Source organism: Dromaius novaehollandiae, chromosome 1 (assembly GCF_036370855.1).
Source record: "Dromaius novaehollandiae isolate bDroNov1 chromosome 1, bDroNov1.hap1, whole genome shotgun sequence".
Lineage (NCBI taxonomy): Eukaryota > Metazoa > Chordata > Aves > Casuariiformes > Dromaiidae > Dromaius > Dromaius novaehollandiae.
Genome location: NC_088098.1, coordinates 163,178,281 through 163,196,467, shown reverse-complemented (window position 1 = coordinate 163,196,467; position 18,187 = coordinate 163,178,281). Strand labels below are relative to the sequence as shown.

The 18,187-nt window shown below is 39.6% G+C and overlaps 1 protein-coding gene across 1 annotated transcript in view; it reads left to right on the top strand.

Annotated features, from left to right (window-relative positions):
- The first annotated feature begins 4,909 nt into the window (after nt 1-4,909).
- The window catches only part of DNAJC3 (DnaJ heat shock protein family (Hsp40) member C3), a 42,099-nt gene continuing 28,821 nt past the window's right edge, over nt 4,910-18,187 (top strand). The window contains exons 1-4 of the mRNA XM_026119419.2: nt 4,910-5,199; nt 11,446-11,556; nt 14,608-14,732; nt 15,454-15,528. Coding sequence (XP_025975204.1) covers nt 5,118-5,199; nt 11,446-11,556; nt 14,608-14,732; nt 15,454-15,528 — 393 coding nt within the window. The 5' untranslated portion in view covers nt 4,910-5,117. The remainder of the gene's footprint in view (nt 5,200-11,445; nt 11,557-14,607; nt 14,733-15,453; nt 15,529-18,187) is intronic.

Below are 18,187 nucleotides of genomic sequence, written 5' to 3'. Positions count from 1 at the left end.
TTTACCTGGGAGCCTCTGGGGATGCATCAAGAGCATCAAGCACAGCTTCAGCCTGGCTCACTACCTCCCATAGCTAATCAGTCAGCATACTCCAGAGCCTTGCCACTGGTCTTGGGACACAACTTAAAAGCAAGAATTGTATTTGGACTGCTTTCAGGCTGTCTGCACCTCAAGACAGGCTGGATATCCCTGCTCCAATGCATGGGTTTCACTCAGTGATCTCCACTCAGCGAAACTCAGATTTGCACTGCTGTCTATCATCTGACTTATATGGTATTTAACTTACTTGTATTTAGAAATCGTTGATATAATTGGAGCAATAAGCAAGTCAATAAACACTAAAACTAAATCAAGGACCTAGTTTATAATACTTAGCAACCTCTGGGTGAATTTTTAATTGCATGCATTAGTTCGTGGCTCTTCTTCTAGCCAACTAGGTTACAGTTTTACACTGACTGGGACACTTAACCATTTTCATAGGTAAGAAACAAATTGTATGAAAAAGGAAAAGGAACCATCCCCTCTCAGCCTGAAAAGCATGCAAGGGAACATATTACTCTCTTTCCCCTTTTTTCAAATTTTGTCAATTTAGGTACTCAGAAATCTAAGGGCCGAAAGTGTCCATTAGAACTTTTCAAAATCCTGGACTCAGCAGAACCCTGAAATTTCTGAAAACAAAGAAATGAAGAGTTAATAGACATACTATGCACTCTGCAGTAAGTATACAAGCTCTTACCTATATTCATTATGTTACATTTACCTATAGATTGCTATACTGAATGGTAAAAAGGATCAGTTGGAGTGAACTTGTGATTGTGAGGAGGGGCAATATACGTGGATGATGATCTCTGCTTGACCTCCGGCTATCTGATTATAAGAGAGATCCAGTGTGCCTCATTTCACCATTCCATCGTTGCTGTGTCACCAATGCAATGTGCAAATTTTGTCATCTTTTGGATTATTAGCAGTTGGAGGATAAATGAAGCCTGGTAATTCAGAGATGGGTAAATACAGGACAGTGTTAGAATGCATCACATGCCTGTGGCTTACATGCTTGTAAAAATTTGCACAAGCAGTATTCTTTTGGTGCATGGGCTGAGTGATTGTACATGAGACACAGGCAACTGCCCCTACATACAAAGATAGCAGGCATATCCTGGGAGCGCAGAGATGTCGGAGCAGGCAGAGGTAAGGTTGCACACATACACACTTTAGCTACCTAGACTGAATTCTCAGAAATGCGAACTTTGCAGACCTTGGTGTTTTGACAGGACATAAGATAGGAATGGATACCTTCACCGATAACATAGTGCTTTGTCACTGATCTTTATCACCTTTTTTAAAACTGAAGAGACGTGTTTGATTAAGAGAAACACTTAAACACCATGGAGTCATCATATAGATTTGAAACTTCAGCTTTGGGACTTCAGCTGGGAAAGATAATTTTTAATAAATAATAGATAAACCAAAAACAGTTGCATGGGAATCAAAACTAGTTACAAAAATAGGGTGAAGTTTATAAATTTAGCTTCAATCAAAAAAAGAGTTCATTAATAAAATATTTCATATATTTTCAAAACAGGAAGCTTTACTTTAGAAATACCAAAATATTTTAATGTTTGAAGCAAAGCTTTTTGACTTTTAATTTCAGAGTAGCATTTAAAATGTTCTACATCTTAAAAAATGAAAATAAGTGTTTTAAAAGGGGTAAGTGTGATTTTGTAAGAAATACAATATTTTTCTTTCCATCAAGCCTTTACCCTTCCGAAATTCACAAAACTGGCTTTTAAAACAAAATGCTTGAAAAATACTGTTTTGGCTTCATTTTGAATTGTTTCAAATTTAAATTAGGTGTGAATCTGAATTGTTTCTGGAATTTTCTGGAGTTCACTGTTGCTGCCATGGCTGGTAAGAAAAGTTGCAGATATAGTATACATGACGCTGATTAAAATAAATTTAATTGTAAAATGAAATACTGGTGTCTAATTCCTCTTTCCAACTTCTGTCCTGCATATCTCACAACACATAACCCTGCTGATAATCAAGTTATGACTAAGATATACTTGTAAAATTTTGTTAGGACAGTATGGAGGGGAAAGCATTAATGGAGGCTAATCTTACCCTCAAGAGGACTGGTTCCTCACATTCCCTTTAAAGTCCATGGACAAAGATAAGCTTCTCCAAGTGCAAATTTACAATACTTAAGTTCTTGTGCTGAACTGCATTCTGTAGGAGCCTTCCAGTTTCCATTTATTGCAAAAAGAGCCCAGGAAAAAGAATTTCCTTACAGTCATCTCTTACCACCAAAAATGGGAAATTTTGGAACTACCAAAAGATGTGACCAGGTAAACAATAATCCTATGCTATCCTGCTAGCAGAGATGTACATTACTATCCCATTTAGCTCAGTCATCACTCCAATTTAATAATATAGCTGAATTTCTGATAGAGATGTACATACATGGGAACAGATAAAAACAAGGTGTAAGGTCTGAGAGATCCCTTACACAAAGAAGCCCTGAGGATAGTAACTCTGTTATCATCTTCTCTCACCTCCTCGCATATTTTCATAAAAGACTGGAAGTAATATAACAGTCTGTTATATTGCTTCTTTTCTTGTATTAGGAAACTAATTGATTGGTTGGGTTTTTTTTTTTTTTTGAACAGAGGTTGTTAATTAAAATGTATTGCCCAGAATACTAGCTCACAGGTACTGGATGGGGTCCTTCCCAGTACCTTGTGTGTTTTCAAGCTTAATGCAGACTTCTCACCACACTATATTATATTTGAGTAGGTTTCTCAGTTAATAAACAGAAACTACAGATTTGACTAAATCCACATCTGTCACCATTTTCAGGTCACCATCCCTATTGGAAGCAATGAGGATCTTAAAAAAGTTATTCCTTGCTAACTGATGCCCTCTGCTGTTACTATTTATATTGCAAGCAGTAACTCTTAGAGAAAATTCCTTGGCTTTCCCTCTTTTGACCACTTTGAACATTAGCGTAGTCTTTGCCATCAACTCTTTCACTCCAAAACTCAAGGCTGCTGAGGAAACTTCTTTCTGACCCCAGTCAGCTAAATTTTTATTGATCCTTTCGAAAGACTTATTGCATTACAGTTCTGTTGGCTTGCTACTTCTCGCATTATTTCTGAAAAAAAATGTTGGCATGTCATGTGCATTTGTTCTTTTAAGTCTTTCTCCTTTTCTGCATCTTGTCTGCTTCTGAAATTGCACAAGGGAAGATGTGTTAACGTGCTTTCTTCTCCCACGCTTATATTTAATCTCTAAATTATACCTTTTAGGAGTTATGATCATGAAGTATGTTCCTTCATGGTTTATGGTCTCTTTCAAGAACTACTGCGTAGGCAATCAGCATACCTGATGACATCTCAAACACAGAGTGACAATGAAAAATGACTTCTCTTTGAGCATAGCCTTTTGTAGTGTTGGCATTACACACTGCTTTTATATACTACTACGGCATACTGAAATACTTACCTCCCTTATTAAATACTGACTCCTTATTCAGCATATGCCTAGAATGGTATTTGCCAATTTTATCTGAATGCTTTTACTTTGTTTTAAGGAATATGATGCTTGTACTGTTATGCTTGGACAGTCTGTTTAGATCAGTATTTGAATGTCAGCTACTGGTCAAGTTTTCTTCAGATTCCAGATTGTTTTCTCCTAATCTTGTTATTAAAGGTCCATTAAGTAGATTGCTATCCTTACCATCATTTCCAGTTATTTTGGGGTGTTGCAGGTGTAATTTGCCCTATCATATTCACTTTATCTGGCTTTGGCCTAATGCTTCTTTTTTTCTGATGCAAAATCATAGGAATTAATTTATTGTAACAGTGGTTGCATTCTGCTCGGGTTCAGTTTTAGGCTTTCATATTTGGACTTGTCCATAGTGCTACAGAGCTGTCATGTTCTTCCTCATGCCGACATGTTTAGAATGCTGTCAGTTATTCATCTCACATCTACCAGTTCCATTATTCAAGCTCTGAATATCTTCTGCAGGAGAAATTTCAAGGTGATCTTTTTGAAGCACCACCTTCCAAATGAAATGTTCAAGAAGGGTAACGTACAGTTTTCTTTGTTAGGCTGATCTTTCAGGAAAAGCTTGTCCTAGAAAGTTTGCAAATTTTATCATCTAGGCTGAGAAGAGTAATGTGACCAAATCTGCAGAATGTGAAAAAAACCAGAAATGTCTGTGGTCACCAGATCAGATTTCTAGCCTCAAGTTTGCTACTTGCTGGGCAGAATTCTCATCAGAACAAGATTAGGGTTTTTTTAAACACTGATGGGGTATAACATTATATAACAGGTCCCTAATGTGGTTTATCTAACAATATAAAGCAGATAATTTGAAACAACAAACTAGGTGCATACAAGATTACCTTTTCTGTGATAACTGAGAACACATATTTGCATTATGAAAAAAAAAGAAAAGAAAGATAATTCCAAAAGTATGCTTGTTAGGTGGCAGGCTATCTTACACAAACTTTGCTTTCAGGTTGCGGCTCCGGGGGGACTTTTAAGCACGAAAATGCCGTGCTCTGCCAGGCCAGCCCTGCAGCCGGCTGCGTGTCCTAGGACTTTTTTGTCACGCTTGGGGGACAACGCGTGGTTACAGGCACACCGATCACCTTGCCTTCGCTCAGTCTGAGCGGAAAACAGGACTGTGGCCGGGGGACAGTCAAACCCCGGCCGGCGAGCCCACAAACAACGGGAAAAGAGGCAGCCAGGCACACTCAGCGCTTAGGCACGACCGCTTCGCCGGCCGCTGCACCCCCCGCTGCTGCCATTCCCGGTGACGGCAGAGCCCGTCGCGCGGCGACCTCCTCCACCTTGCTGCGCACGCGCAGAGCGGCTGCCCTCCGGCGCAGGCGCGGCGGCGGCTTCCTGGTTTTGTGCCCGCGCAGGCGCGGTGGCGGGGCTCGGCGCTGTGCGAAAGGGTGCCTCCGCGCTGTCTCCACGTTTCCCCAGCGCGAGGGGGCGGGCGGGCGCGGCGCAGCCAATCGGAGGCGCCCACGACCCATCCTGGACAAGTTGGAGCTCGTCCGCGCCGGGGCTGCCAGTGTCGCCGCGGGCGTCGGGGGGCGGCGGAGATGGTGTCTCCCGCGGCCTCCGCCGGCCGCCTGGGCTCCGCGCTGCCCTTCCTGCTGGTGCTCTTCGACCTGCAGTACCAGGGTGAGGGCGGGGAGAGGGGCCCCGTTGCCGCCGGGGGGCGCGGGCGGGCGGGGCGCGTCGCCTTGCGCGGAGGCCGCGGGGAGCCGCATTTGGCTGGTGCCAGTGCGCTGCCGTTAACGGTCGCGGCGGCCGAGGGGCGCCCAGGCTGCTGCCCTTCACCCTCCCCCCGCGGGGAGCCGCCATGGCCGGGCCGAGGGGCCGGGGCAGATCGGCGCGGCGGCCTCCCCCGAGGCAGCTGGCGGTGCCGGGCCGGCGGGAGGCCTCGGGTCAGCCCCTGCAGGGCGTCCGGGGAGGAAATTTGTTTAGAAAGGGTCGGAGGAAAAAGGCGATACGTGGCTGCCACCTCATCAGAGTTAACGCGGAGGGTGCGCGTAATGAATGGCACTGGCACGGCTCGTAACCTACTGCGTTTTGCCGAAACTTTAGTGAACGCTGCTTGAGGTGTGTGTTTCATTTTCCGTGGCCTGCTGGTAGGGAGCTAACTGGTTTCTTTTTTTCCATAGTTTCCATAACCTACAGCTGTTACTAGTGCCTGACCTGCAAATTTGCTGTGGCTTTCATTTGTTTATGGGTTTTTGTATTGCCATGGGTATTTGAAGTTCAGCAGAGCAGTTTATCTGAACCCTGTGTAGCCAGTTTGTTTTCAGAGTATGCTGTCAGCAACCCCTGTATAGTCAAACTTATATTCATAACCTCTTGTTAAGTTTATAACTTGGTCATACATATGTGCGGTTATACAGAAACACAGTTGCATCTGAAGAACATCCTGTCACTGTTAGGGGTAGATGGAGATGGAGCTGGAACTGTTGCTGCTCAGAACAAGTGTATGGACTTGCAACTAACCTGGCTTGACACTGGAAATTCAGTTGGAAAATGTACTAAATGAAAGAAAGCTTCAGTTGGCTGAGTAGCAACAGGAACGTAGTGTAGCAAAGATGCTCTGTAGTATGTGACTGCATGCTGTGGTGTTGAATTGCTTTTTTGGATTTACATTTTGCTGTTGTTAGACAAAAAAACTAATCAAAGTCAAAGTATACTTCTTTAAAGCTCTGGCAATGGTATTCCTGCTGAGGATTCTTTATTCAGAAGTGCTGACCTATTCCAAGTGTATTTCTGTAAATGAACAATTTAATGACCTTGTGGAATTACCAAAGCCACACTTTCTAATTTGGGATACATTTTCTTAACTGAATCTTGATAGTTTAATAAACATACTTTGGAATAGAGTAATAGGATGAGATGTGATGGTTCTTGACATAATGTACTTCGTTGTTATCCTCTCATCTCATGAGCTCATTTCCCAGGAAGTTCAGTTAAGAGGTGTAGATTTTCTTATGTTATTTCAAGGACCTAGATTTCTTTTTCCAGCATTACTGAGCTTTAAACTCAAAGGCCTTAACATTCACACTTATGTTTATGTCTTGCTGTCTTGATTGTAGAAGTCTTCATTGTGCCAGCATGAATCTGTGGGACAAGTGAGCTTTATATTAGCTTTGAGTCGCAGAGTCAACATTTGTGAAAACTAATTTATAGCTGGCTAGTGGATGAGTTCATAAAAAGCTTCGGAATACTTGTTGGTGTGGCACGCACGTTGCAGTTCAGTCTTTACTGTCGTTATGTCTTGAATTTCTCCTCCTCGAATACCCTGACTTCTGCCTGCTGAATAAGCTTTCATTTGACACTAATCACCTCTTGGGGAGATTCTGCCTTCATAAATGGTTGTCCAGCCTTATGGCAACAGAAAGAGATGACTGAGGAGGAGAGAGGAGTGTGGTTTCTCTTCCCCCTCTCCTTCCTAGTAATAAAAGGAAGTATAATAAGGGGAAAGAGAAATGAGCTTTTGTTGTACAGAGCTCACCTTATTATTGTGAGAGCACTAACCTTATTTGAAGTGTTTCTTTTTTTCTGTATATTTCTATGCTGAGTTTGGGGAATCCTTTTTTTTTCTTTTAACCACCCCAAACTGCAGTGGATACTAATGTGAGGAAGAAACTAGTTTTCTGGGAAGGAGGAGGTGTGTTTGTGGTATGTTTTTTTGTTTTGCCAGTGTTCATTACATTTATCAACTTTCTTTGGGAACTGAGGAGGTAACAAACTTTGTGGACTGAAATTACATGCAGCTTAACTGGGGTGGGGAGGGGAGGAAGCTGCTGTACTCTAAGGCTTCTCATGAGCCCTTTCATGCTACTCCTGAAACTCTGTGATTGCTCATCTACTTCTTGTTTTGTTTGTTGTTGGTCTTAAAATGTGCGCGTGGGCGCACACTCATACCCACACCCCAAACCTATTCAAAAATAGCTGCAATCTTACAACTGGAGGTAAGTGCAGGGTAGTTCTAATCAGAAAGCATCACACAGCCAAGACACCCTCCCCCTCACCCCCCATGATGAAACAATCATTAAACTTTCAGGTAAAAAAAGGAGGGGGGGGGCTTTGGAAGGTGATTTAAATGGTTTTACTTAAGATTAGGGGCATGTGTGTTTCTCCTTTGTGACTTTGTATCTAGTCTTTCTGGTACACAGTTATAATTTCTTTTGTTTATTTTCAAAGGCTTCTTACCCAGCTCAGGGACAAGATTATAGAATTCTCCCCTACAGAATACTTCTAGGAAACATGAGAGGAATGTGTAGACAAATGTGAAACTTAAAAACCTGAAGAAAACTGCAATTTCAAGAGTTTCATGCTGTGGGTTTGTCTACTATATAAGGATATAGCTGGAGTTCATATACTTATGTACAAACATATTAGCACCGGTTATACTAATAAAAGAAATATCTGCCAGGAAGTTATAATTTATTTGCAGTGAGTCTATTTAACTGGAAAAACAGGTTAGCTGCACCTGTGTGTCCTTACTGTGCCTTCTGACTGGCTCCTTTTCACATGTCAGGGCTGGTACTGTCTCATATCTCGGAGGAGTGTGGGTTTTTTGTTTTTTTTTTTTTTTTTGTTTTTGTTTTTTTTGTTTTTGTTTTTTTTTAAACTGTTCCATTCCTGCATCAGGCCTTGGATTTGGGATTTCTTCAGAAAATCTGACTTGAATTGACACGTGGGGCTCTTGTATGTGGTAGTCTGAGGCCAGGGGTGAATATAGCAGCTTTTAGAAATGATAACAATTACAGCTGTTAGAAAAAATACTATTCAAATTAAAATACGTGGAAGTTTAAAAAATGTTATGCTTGCCTATCTTTTGCATAAGCTAAGTTTCTCATCATACTGGAGCATAGTTTCAGCTGTACTGCTGGGTCTTTGATATCTGGCACCTTAGTCACTGTCGATCTGCTGGAAAGAGCTCTGTTTTGAGGGGCTTGGAGTTTTGTGTGTGTTTGTGTGTGTGTGTGTGTGTGTGTGTGTGTGTTGCTTTTTGTTTTCCCTTTCCCCCACTGACCTGGAGTCCTTGTGCCCATTACCAGACCTGGAGATGAATAGGGTCTGAAATAGGTTACACAGAATTTGATTCCTTAGAGCTAGTAGTACTGATTCCTGTGTCTGTGGTGGGGTGGTCTGTTTAGAAACATTGTTAAAACTGAATAAGCAACATATACGAATAAACAGCCCAATCATTAGATCAGTGTACAGTGTTCCTGAAGGGTTATGGTACAGGTCACTTTCCATCCTGGTTGCACTGACTGCGTAGGCCGTTTCTGGAGATCCCGGATTGTGCTGTGATGCTCAGCAACTTGCAGGGTCATGTTTTCATATGTGCCCAGTAATTAGCCTTGTTCTGCAGGGATTGGGGAACCTGCAGGCATTCCCTCATTGCTCTATCTGTGTTTCCACTCTTTCCTTACTCTCTGCTTACCTGGCTGTTCTATGCTCTGCTTACTGGATTACTGTTAATGGTCACATTTCTCATCTCCCTTATTTGCCACCATTATCTTCAGTATTTTCAAGGGAAAAAATGTCTCTTGCCTAATGTATTATGTAACTGTAAAATTATATTGAACATAATGCATGTGAAAGGCACTGAATAATACTGGTACATCTTATTGTGCAAACTCTGTTCTTAGAGCTATCCTCCTGTGACTAAAGGTGAAACAAGGAAGCTCCTTTGGAGACTGAGACTCTGTGAGACTGGAATGCCATGTTTAGGTGGATGAAAGATGCCTTTTTAATAGCTTTGTCTTTTCTCCTTTCTCAAAGAGTAATTCACAGCCCAGTTTCAGGATGGGAGGACTAAATGCGCCATTCCAAATCGACGAGTTTTGAAAGGTTTCAAGTATGAATACGTGGGGAGCGAGAGCAGGGATAGAAGCTTATGACTTTTTTTCATTTAGTTCATGTTAAACACTGGTCTGTTTATGGTTTGATATTTGTCTTGTTGCTAGTATACATCCAAAGCCAGTGAAATTTTCTTCTTTTCTTCTTTTTTCCTCTCCAAAAATTTTTCAGTCATTTTTTTTCAACTTTAGTCATTATACAAGACAGACTTTGGGCTACTCCATGATCAAAGCTAAGCCAGAACAGAAGCAAAAACTAAAGTGGCAAATAAGAAAGTCAATTTTTCTGAAAATCAGACATTCACATGGAAGCTACCTTGAAGTGGAATACTATATTCAAAAAATGTACTAGCAAGAAGTACTTCTGTACCACTGTCAGTGGAGCCATTTTATTATGCAAGCATAACATTTATTATGTTTTTAACTTCCACGTATTTTAATTTGAATAGTATTATTTCTAACAGCTGTAATTGTTATCATTTCTAAAATCTCTATTTGAACAAAAACTTTATCGACTTACTTTACATATTTGTAAAGTCAGTTGCATTAACTTAAAAAAAAAAAAAAAAAGGGGGGTGGGTGGGAGGGATTTGTTTGCTGTCCTAGTTCTAAAGCAAACAATTGAATTGAAGCCCTTGAATCCAGAGTTTGTTGCATTATTAACAATATTTAACAGATGTAGCTTTTTCAGTGGATACAGAGAGTGTTTTCTTCATTTTAATATAGACTACTCAATGATTTTTTTTATAATGTGGAGTTGAAAAAATTATGAACTATATTAAGGAGTGTGAAGGGAAAATAAAAATGAGATTTCAGCTGTTGAAAGCTGCTAGTTCTAAAATCTTGATGACTTGGTGATTAGAATTGGCTTTTTTCATTACAAATATTTTATTTTTGTTTAATCAGCTTTCAATGTGAGAAGGTTTGATAAGCTTTCTTTTAATGTAGCAGAACAGTGTAACATTGTTTTATTTGAACTCTAAGAAACAACTTGAAAATGCTGTTAAATTCTTGTATTTCGAATGAGTTCTAGTTTCTGTCCATATTAGCTCATTACAAAACCTGAGGAAAAGAAATTGATACCTTCTAATTCATTATTTTCTAATATAATGTGATTGTTCTGGATTTTAATATATTACCTTGCTTAAATGCATGCAGAATGTATGCTCTCAGTAAAAAAACAGTTTATGCTGTGGAAGTTTAACAGTTACAACCTGACAAGTTTTAGTCAAAGTTTGTCCTGATTTTAAAAAGGGGGGACGGGGGGGAAGTGTTGGAAGCAATAAAAATTCAAGACCTCCATGGCAGAATTCATGATTGCAACCGTTTCAACATGTATTTGCAATCCTCTGCTCACTTTTTCTCAACAGTCTTCCTTCCTTTGGTGATTGAGCAGCAGCAATTTATTAGTTTCAAAACCCTAGCACTTCTAAAACATACAGCTTTGATATGGTTTTCATACTTGTTTAAATAAAAAGGGAGTGAGAATTTTAATCAAACTGTTTTCAGAGTACAAACTTTGATGTGGAAATGATAAAGATGAGACAAGAGTGTATGCAGTAGATAAGCCAACCTCTGAAATGGTTAACAATTTGCAGCTGAGTGCTAAGTTATCAGCAGGGTCATGAAGTTTAACTTAAAACCTTTGTGTATTTGTTGTGTGTGCATTGTGAGTGTTTCTCCAGATTCTTCTGAGGTTGAAGGACCACACAGAAATATATTGTGCTAAGTTGTTATAGTTGGTATATAAAGCCTGATGTGCAAAAGAATAGTGCCGAGTGTATAGACTGGGCAGAATGGGTATGCATATTCTGCTGCAGGTTGTAATAAGATGCATTACAGTGTTTATCCACTTTACTTATTTTCCTCCTCCCCAAAGAGGATATCAATGGAAAGTTTATTAGGCTGCAGGTTGTTGTAATACAAGAAAATGTGACCTTACCCCCCCCCCCCCAACTATTTTTATCATATGGCTTTTGGTATAATTAAACTCATCAATCAAAGTATTGATTTTTTTTTTTTCTTTAAGGAGCTGAATGTGGAATAAATGCAGAAGTAGAAAAACAGCTTGAAATGGGAAAGAAGTTATTGGCTGCTGGACAGCTAGCAGACGCTTTGTCTCACTTTCATGCAGCTATAGGTATGTACTTGAGGAAAGTGACTTTTGCACTGAAGTACCTCTTATTTCCTAGTATTTGCTTCATTAAGTAACCTGCTTTCTTACAAGTTGCAGTGCATGAGTCACAGAAATCGGGGCACCTTCACGCAACAGTTTGATCTTGAACAGGAGCCAACAGAGATGCAGTAGTATATTTATGTTTTCTTTTTGATAAAAGAAACTGTTAATTAAGCTATGTGATATGTGAACACCAAGTCACTGCTGTTTTCCAAGCTGGTTGTCTAGAAGCAATTAGACTGTGTTACCATCTGATGATGTGCTCCCTGTGTTGCCAAGACTAGACTTTGTCTTTACAAAGTTTTTCAAACTTTGTTTTTGAATGGTGGAGTTTGTCCATGCTTTCTTCTCCAGCACTATTAAAAATATAATCTTGCATTTTTTTAATCTTCTAGTGGGTGATAATCTTAATTTAAATGATGCTGCGAGTCTGAGATGTTAAACCAGCAGTGAAGAGTGTATTCTGTAATTAACTGTCCTTGTACTCAGCTAGTGAAGGAGTTGGGGTGTTTTGAGTTTTCAGCAAACAAATGAGTTAAATGTGTGCTTGTGTAAATTTTAAGGCAGTTTTGCTGGGTCGAGTCTTTGATTTGAAACACAGAGGTGGGCAGTGGCACCAGTGGAGAACAATGGCTGTTAGCACTGCAATTTGATGATTACGCGTGTTTTTATTTGATAGACTTTGTTATATTGTGTATATGCAAGTGCAGTATCTTCTCTCTGAGAAGAATGAATAGCAAGGTGTTATACAGCAATCAGTCATAATACTGAGACTTTTCTGTTTATGCTGTGTTCTAAAAGTGAAATATGAATGAAACAGCTGCAGATCTTGGAGCTATTAGTATTTCCTTCGAGCTCTCTAAGATCAACTTCTCATATATGGGGAGTGGACAGGGAAACCTCCCCTTTCTCTGTGTTATAGCAATATTCTCTCTGTGGGGATAGTCTCTTATTCCTTTTGCTGCTCGTGTTGCTGGCAAAAATTCCTGTGTGGTCTGAGTGGAGTAAATGTTAACCATGTATTTCATTCCTTTATTTTTGTTTGGGAAGCTTTAACTTGGGTTTGGTGAACAGTCCAGTTCAGCCTGCAGCCACATGAATGCTGGTGTTGTTGCAAAGGAGGAAGTGGTGTGAGGTGGGATGAGCTGTGAGGTGCCTGCAGGGGATGAGCCCCCCTCCTTTGCTAGCAGCACTCAGGCAGCTGGTTAGCACTACAGTGTGACTGCCTCCTTTCTTACCTTGCTGGGATTTTTAGCACAATGTTGTTTTGAGTCTGATTGCCTAAACTTTCCTCAGACTGCTTTTTGTACTTCACCTGTTTGAAAAGATTTTAAGCATAACTTACGTACTGTGTTTATAGAAGAGGAGAGAAGAAATTTATTTTTGCCTGTATGGCATCACAGCATATGTGAGATAAATATTTCTTGTTATGTCTGACCTTTGCCAGCCTTTTTTCTTTTTTGCAAACATGTAAAATGAATGTCCATTTTTTTCCTCTTTTCAGTTTTGTTTTTAACACTGTTCAATCCCATCAAGTTGATGGCTTATGTCTTCTCTCTGGGTAAATATGGATTCCTGTTCATTGCTGTTACTGGGGAACTCTGAGTCAAAACTATGTTCTGGCTGTCAGAAAGGTCATCATTCCTGGTGCTGAAACTGCTTTCTGGGTTAGCTCTTTCCCATCATCTTTTATCCTGTGTGCATTAAGTTCCTTAATTTCAGCTATTGATTTATGCCTAGTTTACACCACAGTAGGACTCAATACCAACTTGTTCTTTATTTTGGAGATGGTAGCATTTGAATTTATCTGACATCCATAATGCTAGTGTACAAGGTGGCACGCATCTTGGGGGCTTTTATTAAGCTTTGATGCAGGATGTTAGTACTCTGATAGCCAAAAGATTGTAGAGGAAAAAAGCAGATATCTCTTTATAGTGTGACTTGAACAAGTGTGTTGGTTATCAAGGTGCCTACCTATGAAGCTCAGTTACCTGCCATAAGATTTTTGGGAATGCTATTTTTCCATTCATTTTGAAGTCAAGCTTTAACCTCAAATGAAGTGAGGAAGAGAAATATCCGTTTTGTTCCTTAGATATGGGTCATCTTCTCTACAAATTCTGGATTGATTTTAATAGTATAGTAAGAAGTTTACTGTCTTGTAAATGTACTGTGTATGTTTGGGTAGCTCAATTTCTTTTTTTCTTCTCTCTCTTTCTCTCTTCTCCCTTCTCCCCTGAGAGCTCACAGTAGCTTGTCATTTGCTTGTTTGAAATACAGTATAGAGGGGAATGCTCAGAAAATCCTTCTAGTGTCTGAATTTTGGGTTCAGAGGCTCGCGTTTGCCTCCTGTAAGGGTATGTGCTTATATGCTGACCTAGAAAGTAAGAAAATTGCTGAATCTTGAAGTTCAACCAGCAAGCAACATGTAATGTGTCAGCTATGAAGTTGGCCTTCTAGTTTAGATACTCTTCATGCTTTTTGCCTGCCATTAAGATAGGGTTTTGGTGCCCAATTCAATATTAAATAAAGAAGTTGCTACTATCTAAATGAAAGATATATAAAGGGTTTTTGCATCTGTAACCATACTGGACTAACATAGATTAGTTGTTTGGGGATTGTTTCCATCCTGTATGATGGATGGGAACTGGGAAAGAGAATGATGAATTAACATGCTTTCAAAAGTGGGCCTGCAGTTTGAGATAAAGGCTTAGTATGCACTGACTGTTGGTGGTTGTTTTTTTCTTTTCCCCTGTTCTGTGCAACGTAGAAAAACCTCTGTGTTTCACCTTCAAAACTCTTTCTTATTTGGAATTTACTGTCTTTCTGTTATCTGTATTGTTGTAATCAAACTGTATTAGAAATATTACTTGGAACAAATATTATGTTTTATTGATAAATACCTTTTCCCAGTGGCTTAAAACTTAAGTAATGTATTTTTAGTCATTACAGTTCAGCTGTACCCAGAAGTTCAATTGCTTTGAGACAGTATTCTGATTACTGTTCATTTACTTGCAGAGGGAGACTCAGATAACTACATTGCTTATTACAGAAGAGCCACAGTGTACTTAGCCATGGGCAAATCTAAAGCAGCAATTCGTGATTTAAGTAAAGTGGTTGAATTAAAGCAGGACTTCACATCAGTAAGTATTACTGGAATTGAAAACTGTTCAAGCGTAAAAAAATTGTTTCAAAGAAAGGTGTTTTTCAGATTTTGCTAAACAAAGTACAGAGCACTTTAAATAGGCAAAATAATAGCAATGGCGTGTGCTTGAACTTAAAACAACCCTGAGTATAGTCTAGCCAATTATTCTAATAACAATTGTGAGTCCATGTTTCCCATAGATTTTTACTGAACACTTTTCTTCTCTCACTTGCAACTGTTTTCCTCTCAGTTGCCAAGGCTGTGCCCTCAGAGAAAGGGAGGAGCAGGTGCCCCTGCTTTCTTTTGTCCTAATCGGTATTTGATTTGAGACATCTCTTCTCCACAGGACCTGTCATAGTATCACTGCCTTGTTATGAGACTGTTGGGATTTCTGACTTATGTTTTGCTTATTTCTGCTCACCATATAGAGAGTACTGCCTCACTAGCTGGAGAGTGATGTTGCAATCCTCTCCACCTGATTTTTCTTAACTTCTATATCCATTTGCAGTGGCATGTCCCGTTTAACTTGCATCAAAAACGCCTAATAAGAACATTGTCAAATTGATAAGGCAAAGAAAAGGTGTTGTCATCTCTGATTCAGTTTGTTAGCTGTAGTAAAAGTAAACATTTTCTCATATTAAAGGGAAGTGAAACTTATTTTCATACTTTCCTGTACTCCAATTTGCAAATCAAAAGAAATTATCTTTTTTTCATTTTAGGCAAGATTACAGAGAGGACACTTACTGCTCAAGCAAGGAAAATTTGATGAAGCAGAGGATGACTTTAAAAATGTGGTAAGTTAGAGGCCTAAGTTGAAGAACTACATCACTGCTTTTAAATTTGAGTTCTGAGCCAAGGTCTGATCTCTACTCTGACGCTCTAGAGAATGTGTGGGTATATATGTGTGTGTGGGTGGTGTATACATATATATATGTATGTATGCACACTTGAGTTTGAGCCTGCCCTTTTCTTTAAAGGTGCTGTAGCTAAGCCACCTTATATAAATAAACATTTCAGTCGAGTAATGAAGATGAAATCGGAAGGTGTTGCATGAGGTAACACAGCACTTCGAATGAAAAGTCTCTCTTTGTGTCTAGCATGGCATGATCCCTGCTTGATGACATCTGTACTCGGGAGCAGTCTGCTTGCAGAAAAAAGGGTAATAAGAATACCACCGTAGTGATATGGGACTCAAAGGATGTAATTGAACCCAGCTTTATATCACCATATCCAGGTGACACTGGGAGATCAGTGGGGACCTCATGGATCAATTTTTGAAGATTCCTCTATCTTTCTGCTGACTACAGAAAGATTCTGGGCCCTTGGTTCAGTTACTATGGTTAAGTGCCTAAGGTAAAATGGATGAATTCAAATGGTATGTACGCGCATCTCTTCTCATTTGCAAAGCAGTTCCCCAGCGATCAAGGAAGTATTATCAATACTTTCTCTTAGTGACCAGGAAGTGCCCAGAGCTTTCATACAAACACGATTAGATATTACTCATAGTATTCATCTTTATATTTGTTTACTCTTCAATAGTGGATGGTTTGTTGAACAGCTTGTCTGTCCCATATGCCCAAATAAATGCCCCAGGTTTAACTATATGTTGTCTTTTTGGCTTTCTTTGAAGTGTATGAGTGGGAAAGCAGTTTTGTGATGCAGGTTACTTGTAAGACTTCCATTAGACAGTCAGTATGTAAGACAAAAACAGTGGTTTACAATCCTTCAAGATACATCTGAAGGGCAGTTGGGAGGAGTGACACTTTCGGGTATAGATGCGCCAAATAGTCTTTGCATTGGCAGCAAACCTGCAGTAGCTTATTTTGAAATCTATACTGCAGTGGCTCTGCTTGCTGCTGCTGCTTCCTCAGTGAGTTACTTAAGAGTGAGCATGTGGTCTGCAACTGCATGTCTGATTGCAGTGCACCCCTCCTGTTTGCAAATGTGGGAGAATGTCGGTCAGCTCTGATTAACTGAGCACATAGTCACTGAAATAGCCATTACGGGATGTTGATGTTGGTTCTGAGTTTGTGCGTGCATCTCTGCGATTACTGTTTCTCTGAGTATTTGTTGTTTGATACCACGTATGGAAATGCTTTTCCAATCAACTGTCAAGAAGCTCACTCTTCTTGCAAACGTTGCAGAAATTTATAGATTGCTGCCTTCAGTCAGTCAAATGGTTTCAGTCCTTGGTTTATCCAAGCTTTATATCTGCTAAAGGAGAGCAGGGTTTCTTCTCAGAGGATGACTAATACAAAGATACCATATTGTTCCTAAATCTTAGTTGTTTTCTTTGGTTCTGTGAACAATATTGCTTATGAACTACAAAATATATTGTTTGCTGTATTTTTTGAGAAGGGCACACTCTTCAGTTAAATACAGTCTATTCAAGCAAAATAACCTATTATAAAGGATTATTTTAAATACTGTCTTAACATATTCATGCTTTGTTTTATTCTTTTTAAGTGATCGTACATATCTTGCATCTTTAAGTAGAATACATATTTCTTTGAGTGGCTATGTTTCCCTCTAAATCTTTTGGATAGGAAGTCTGGTTGTTCTACCAGTGCCTAAAGTTTCTAAAAAGCCTAGGTGTACTCTGGCAACCCATTTAAATGTAATTTCAAGGCATGAGGAAGTAAGATTCACGGTGCTGTGAAATGTAGTAACATTTTGTGTTTCTTGAAGCATTTTGTGTTGCTGCTTGTTTTGTATATGAGAGCAGGAAGGGGGAGGATGGCTATTAGAGGTGAAATGGCTTTCTAAATGATTTCCGAAAGTTGTGCATCCAGACTGTGCATCTTTGCCACCAGAAGCAACAAGCAAAAGGTAAATAGTAGCCACTGTTGTTACTAGGAAGCTTTGACTTGCACTGTAAATCAGTTCATGAGAAGTCAAAAGGAATAAGCTGTACCTTGAAATGAAAGTTTCTTCTGCTGTTTGGACTGATACAGCTCAAAGAAATGCCAGTGAGGTATCAAAAACTTACAGAATTCAGTTTTAGATTTGGACACCAAAAATCATGTGTTCACATCTGACATGGGCATGTAATCTCCTGTTCTGCTATTCAGAATGAGTGTCGATGAAGATCTGAATAGCTGTCCAGATTCTGACTGTGCTGGCAGAATATCCACTGACTAGAACAAGAGATTACACACCTAGCACTCAAACAAATGTAGGTGTCCAAATCTGGAGCTGAATTATAGTAAGACTTTGGCTATCCTGTATTTGTTGTGTGTACGCTCTAAGGCTATGAACAGTGTCACTGTCAGTCACTAAACATGCAGCAATCTGGTTATACATTTGAGCCTTTAGAAATTGAATATCATTAAAAAATTCTGTATTAAAAAAAAAAATCCCATCACTTTTTTTATTTTTTAACTGCAAAGGGAGTCTCCTCATTTTGAAGAAAAATCATCTACTTACTTTCTGTGCAGATTTTCAGTTTCGACC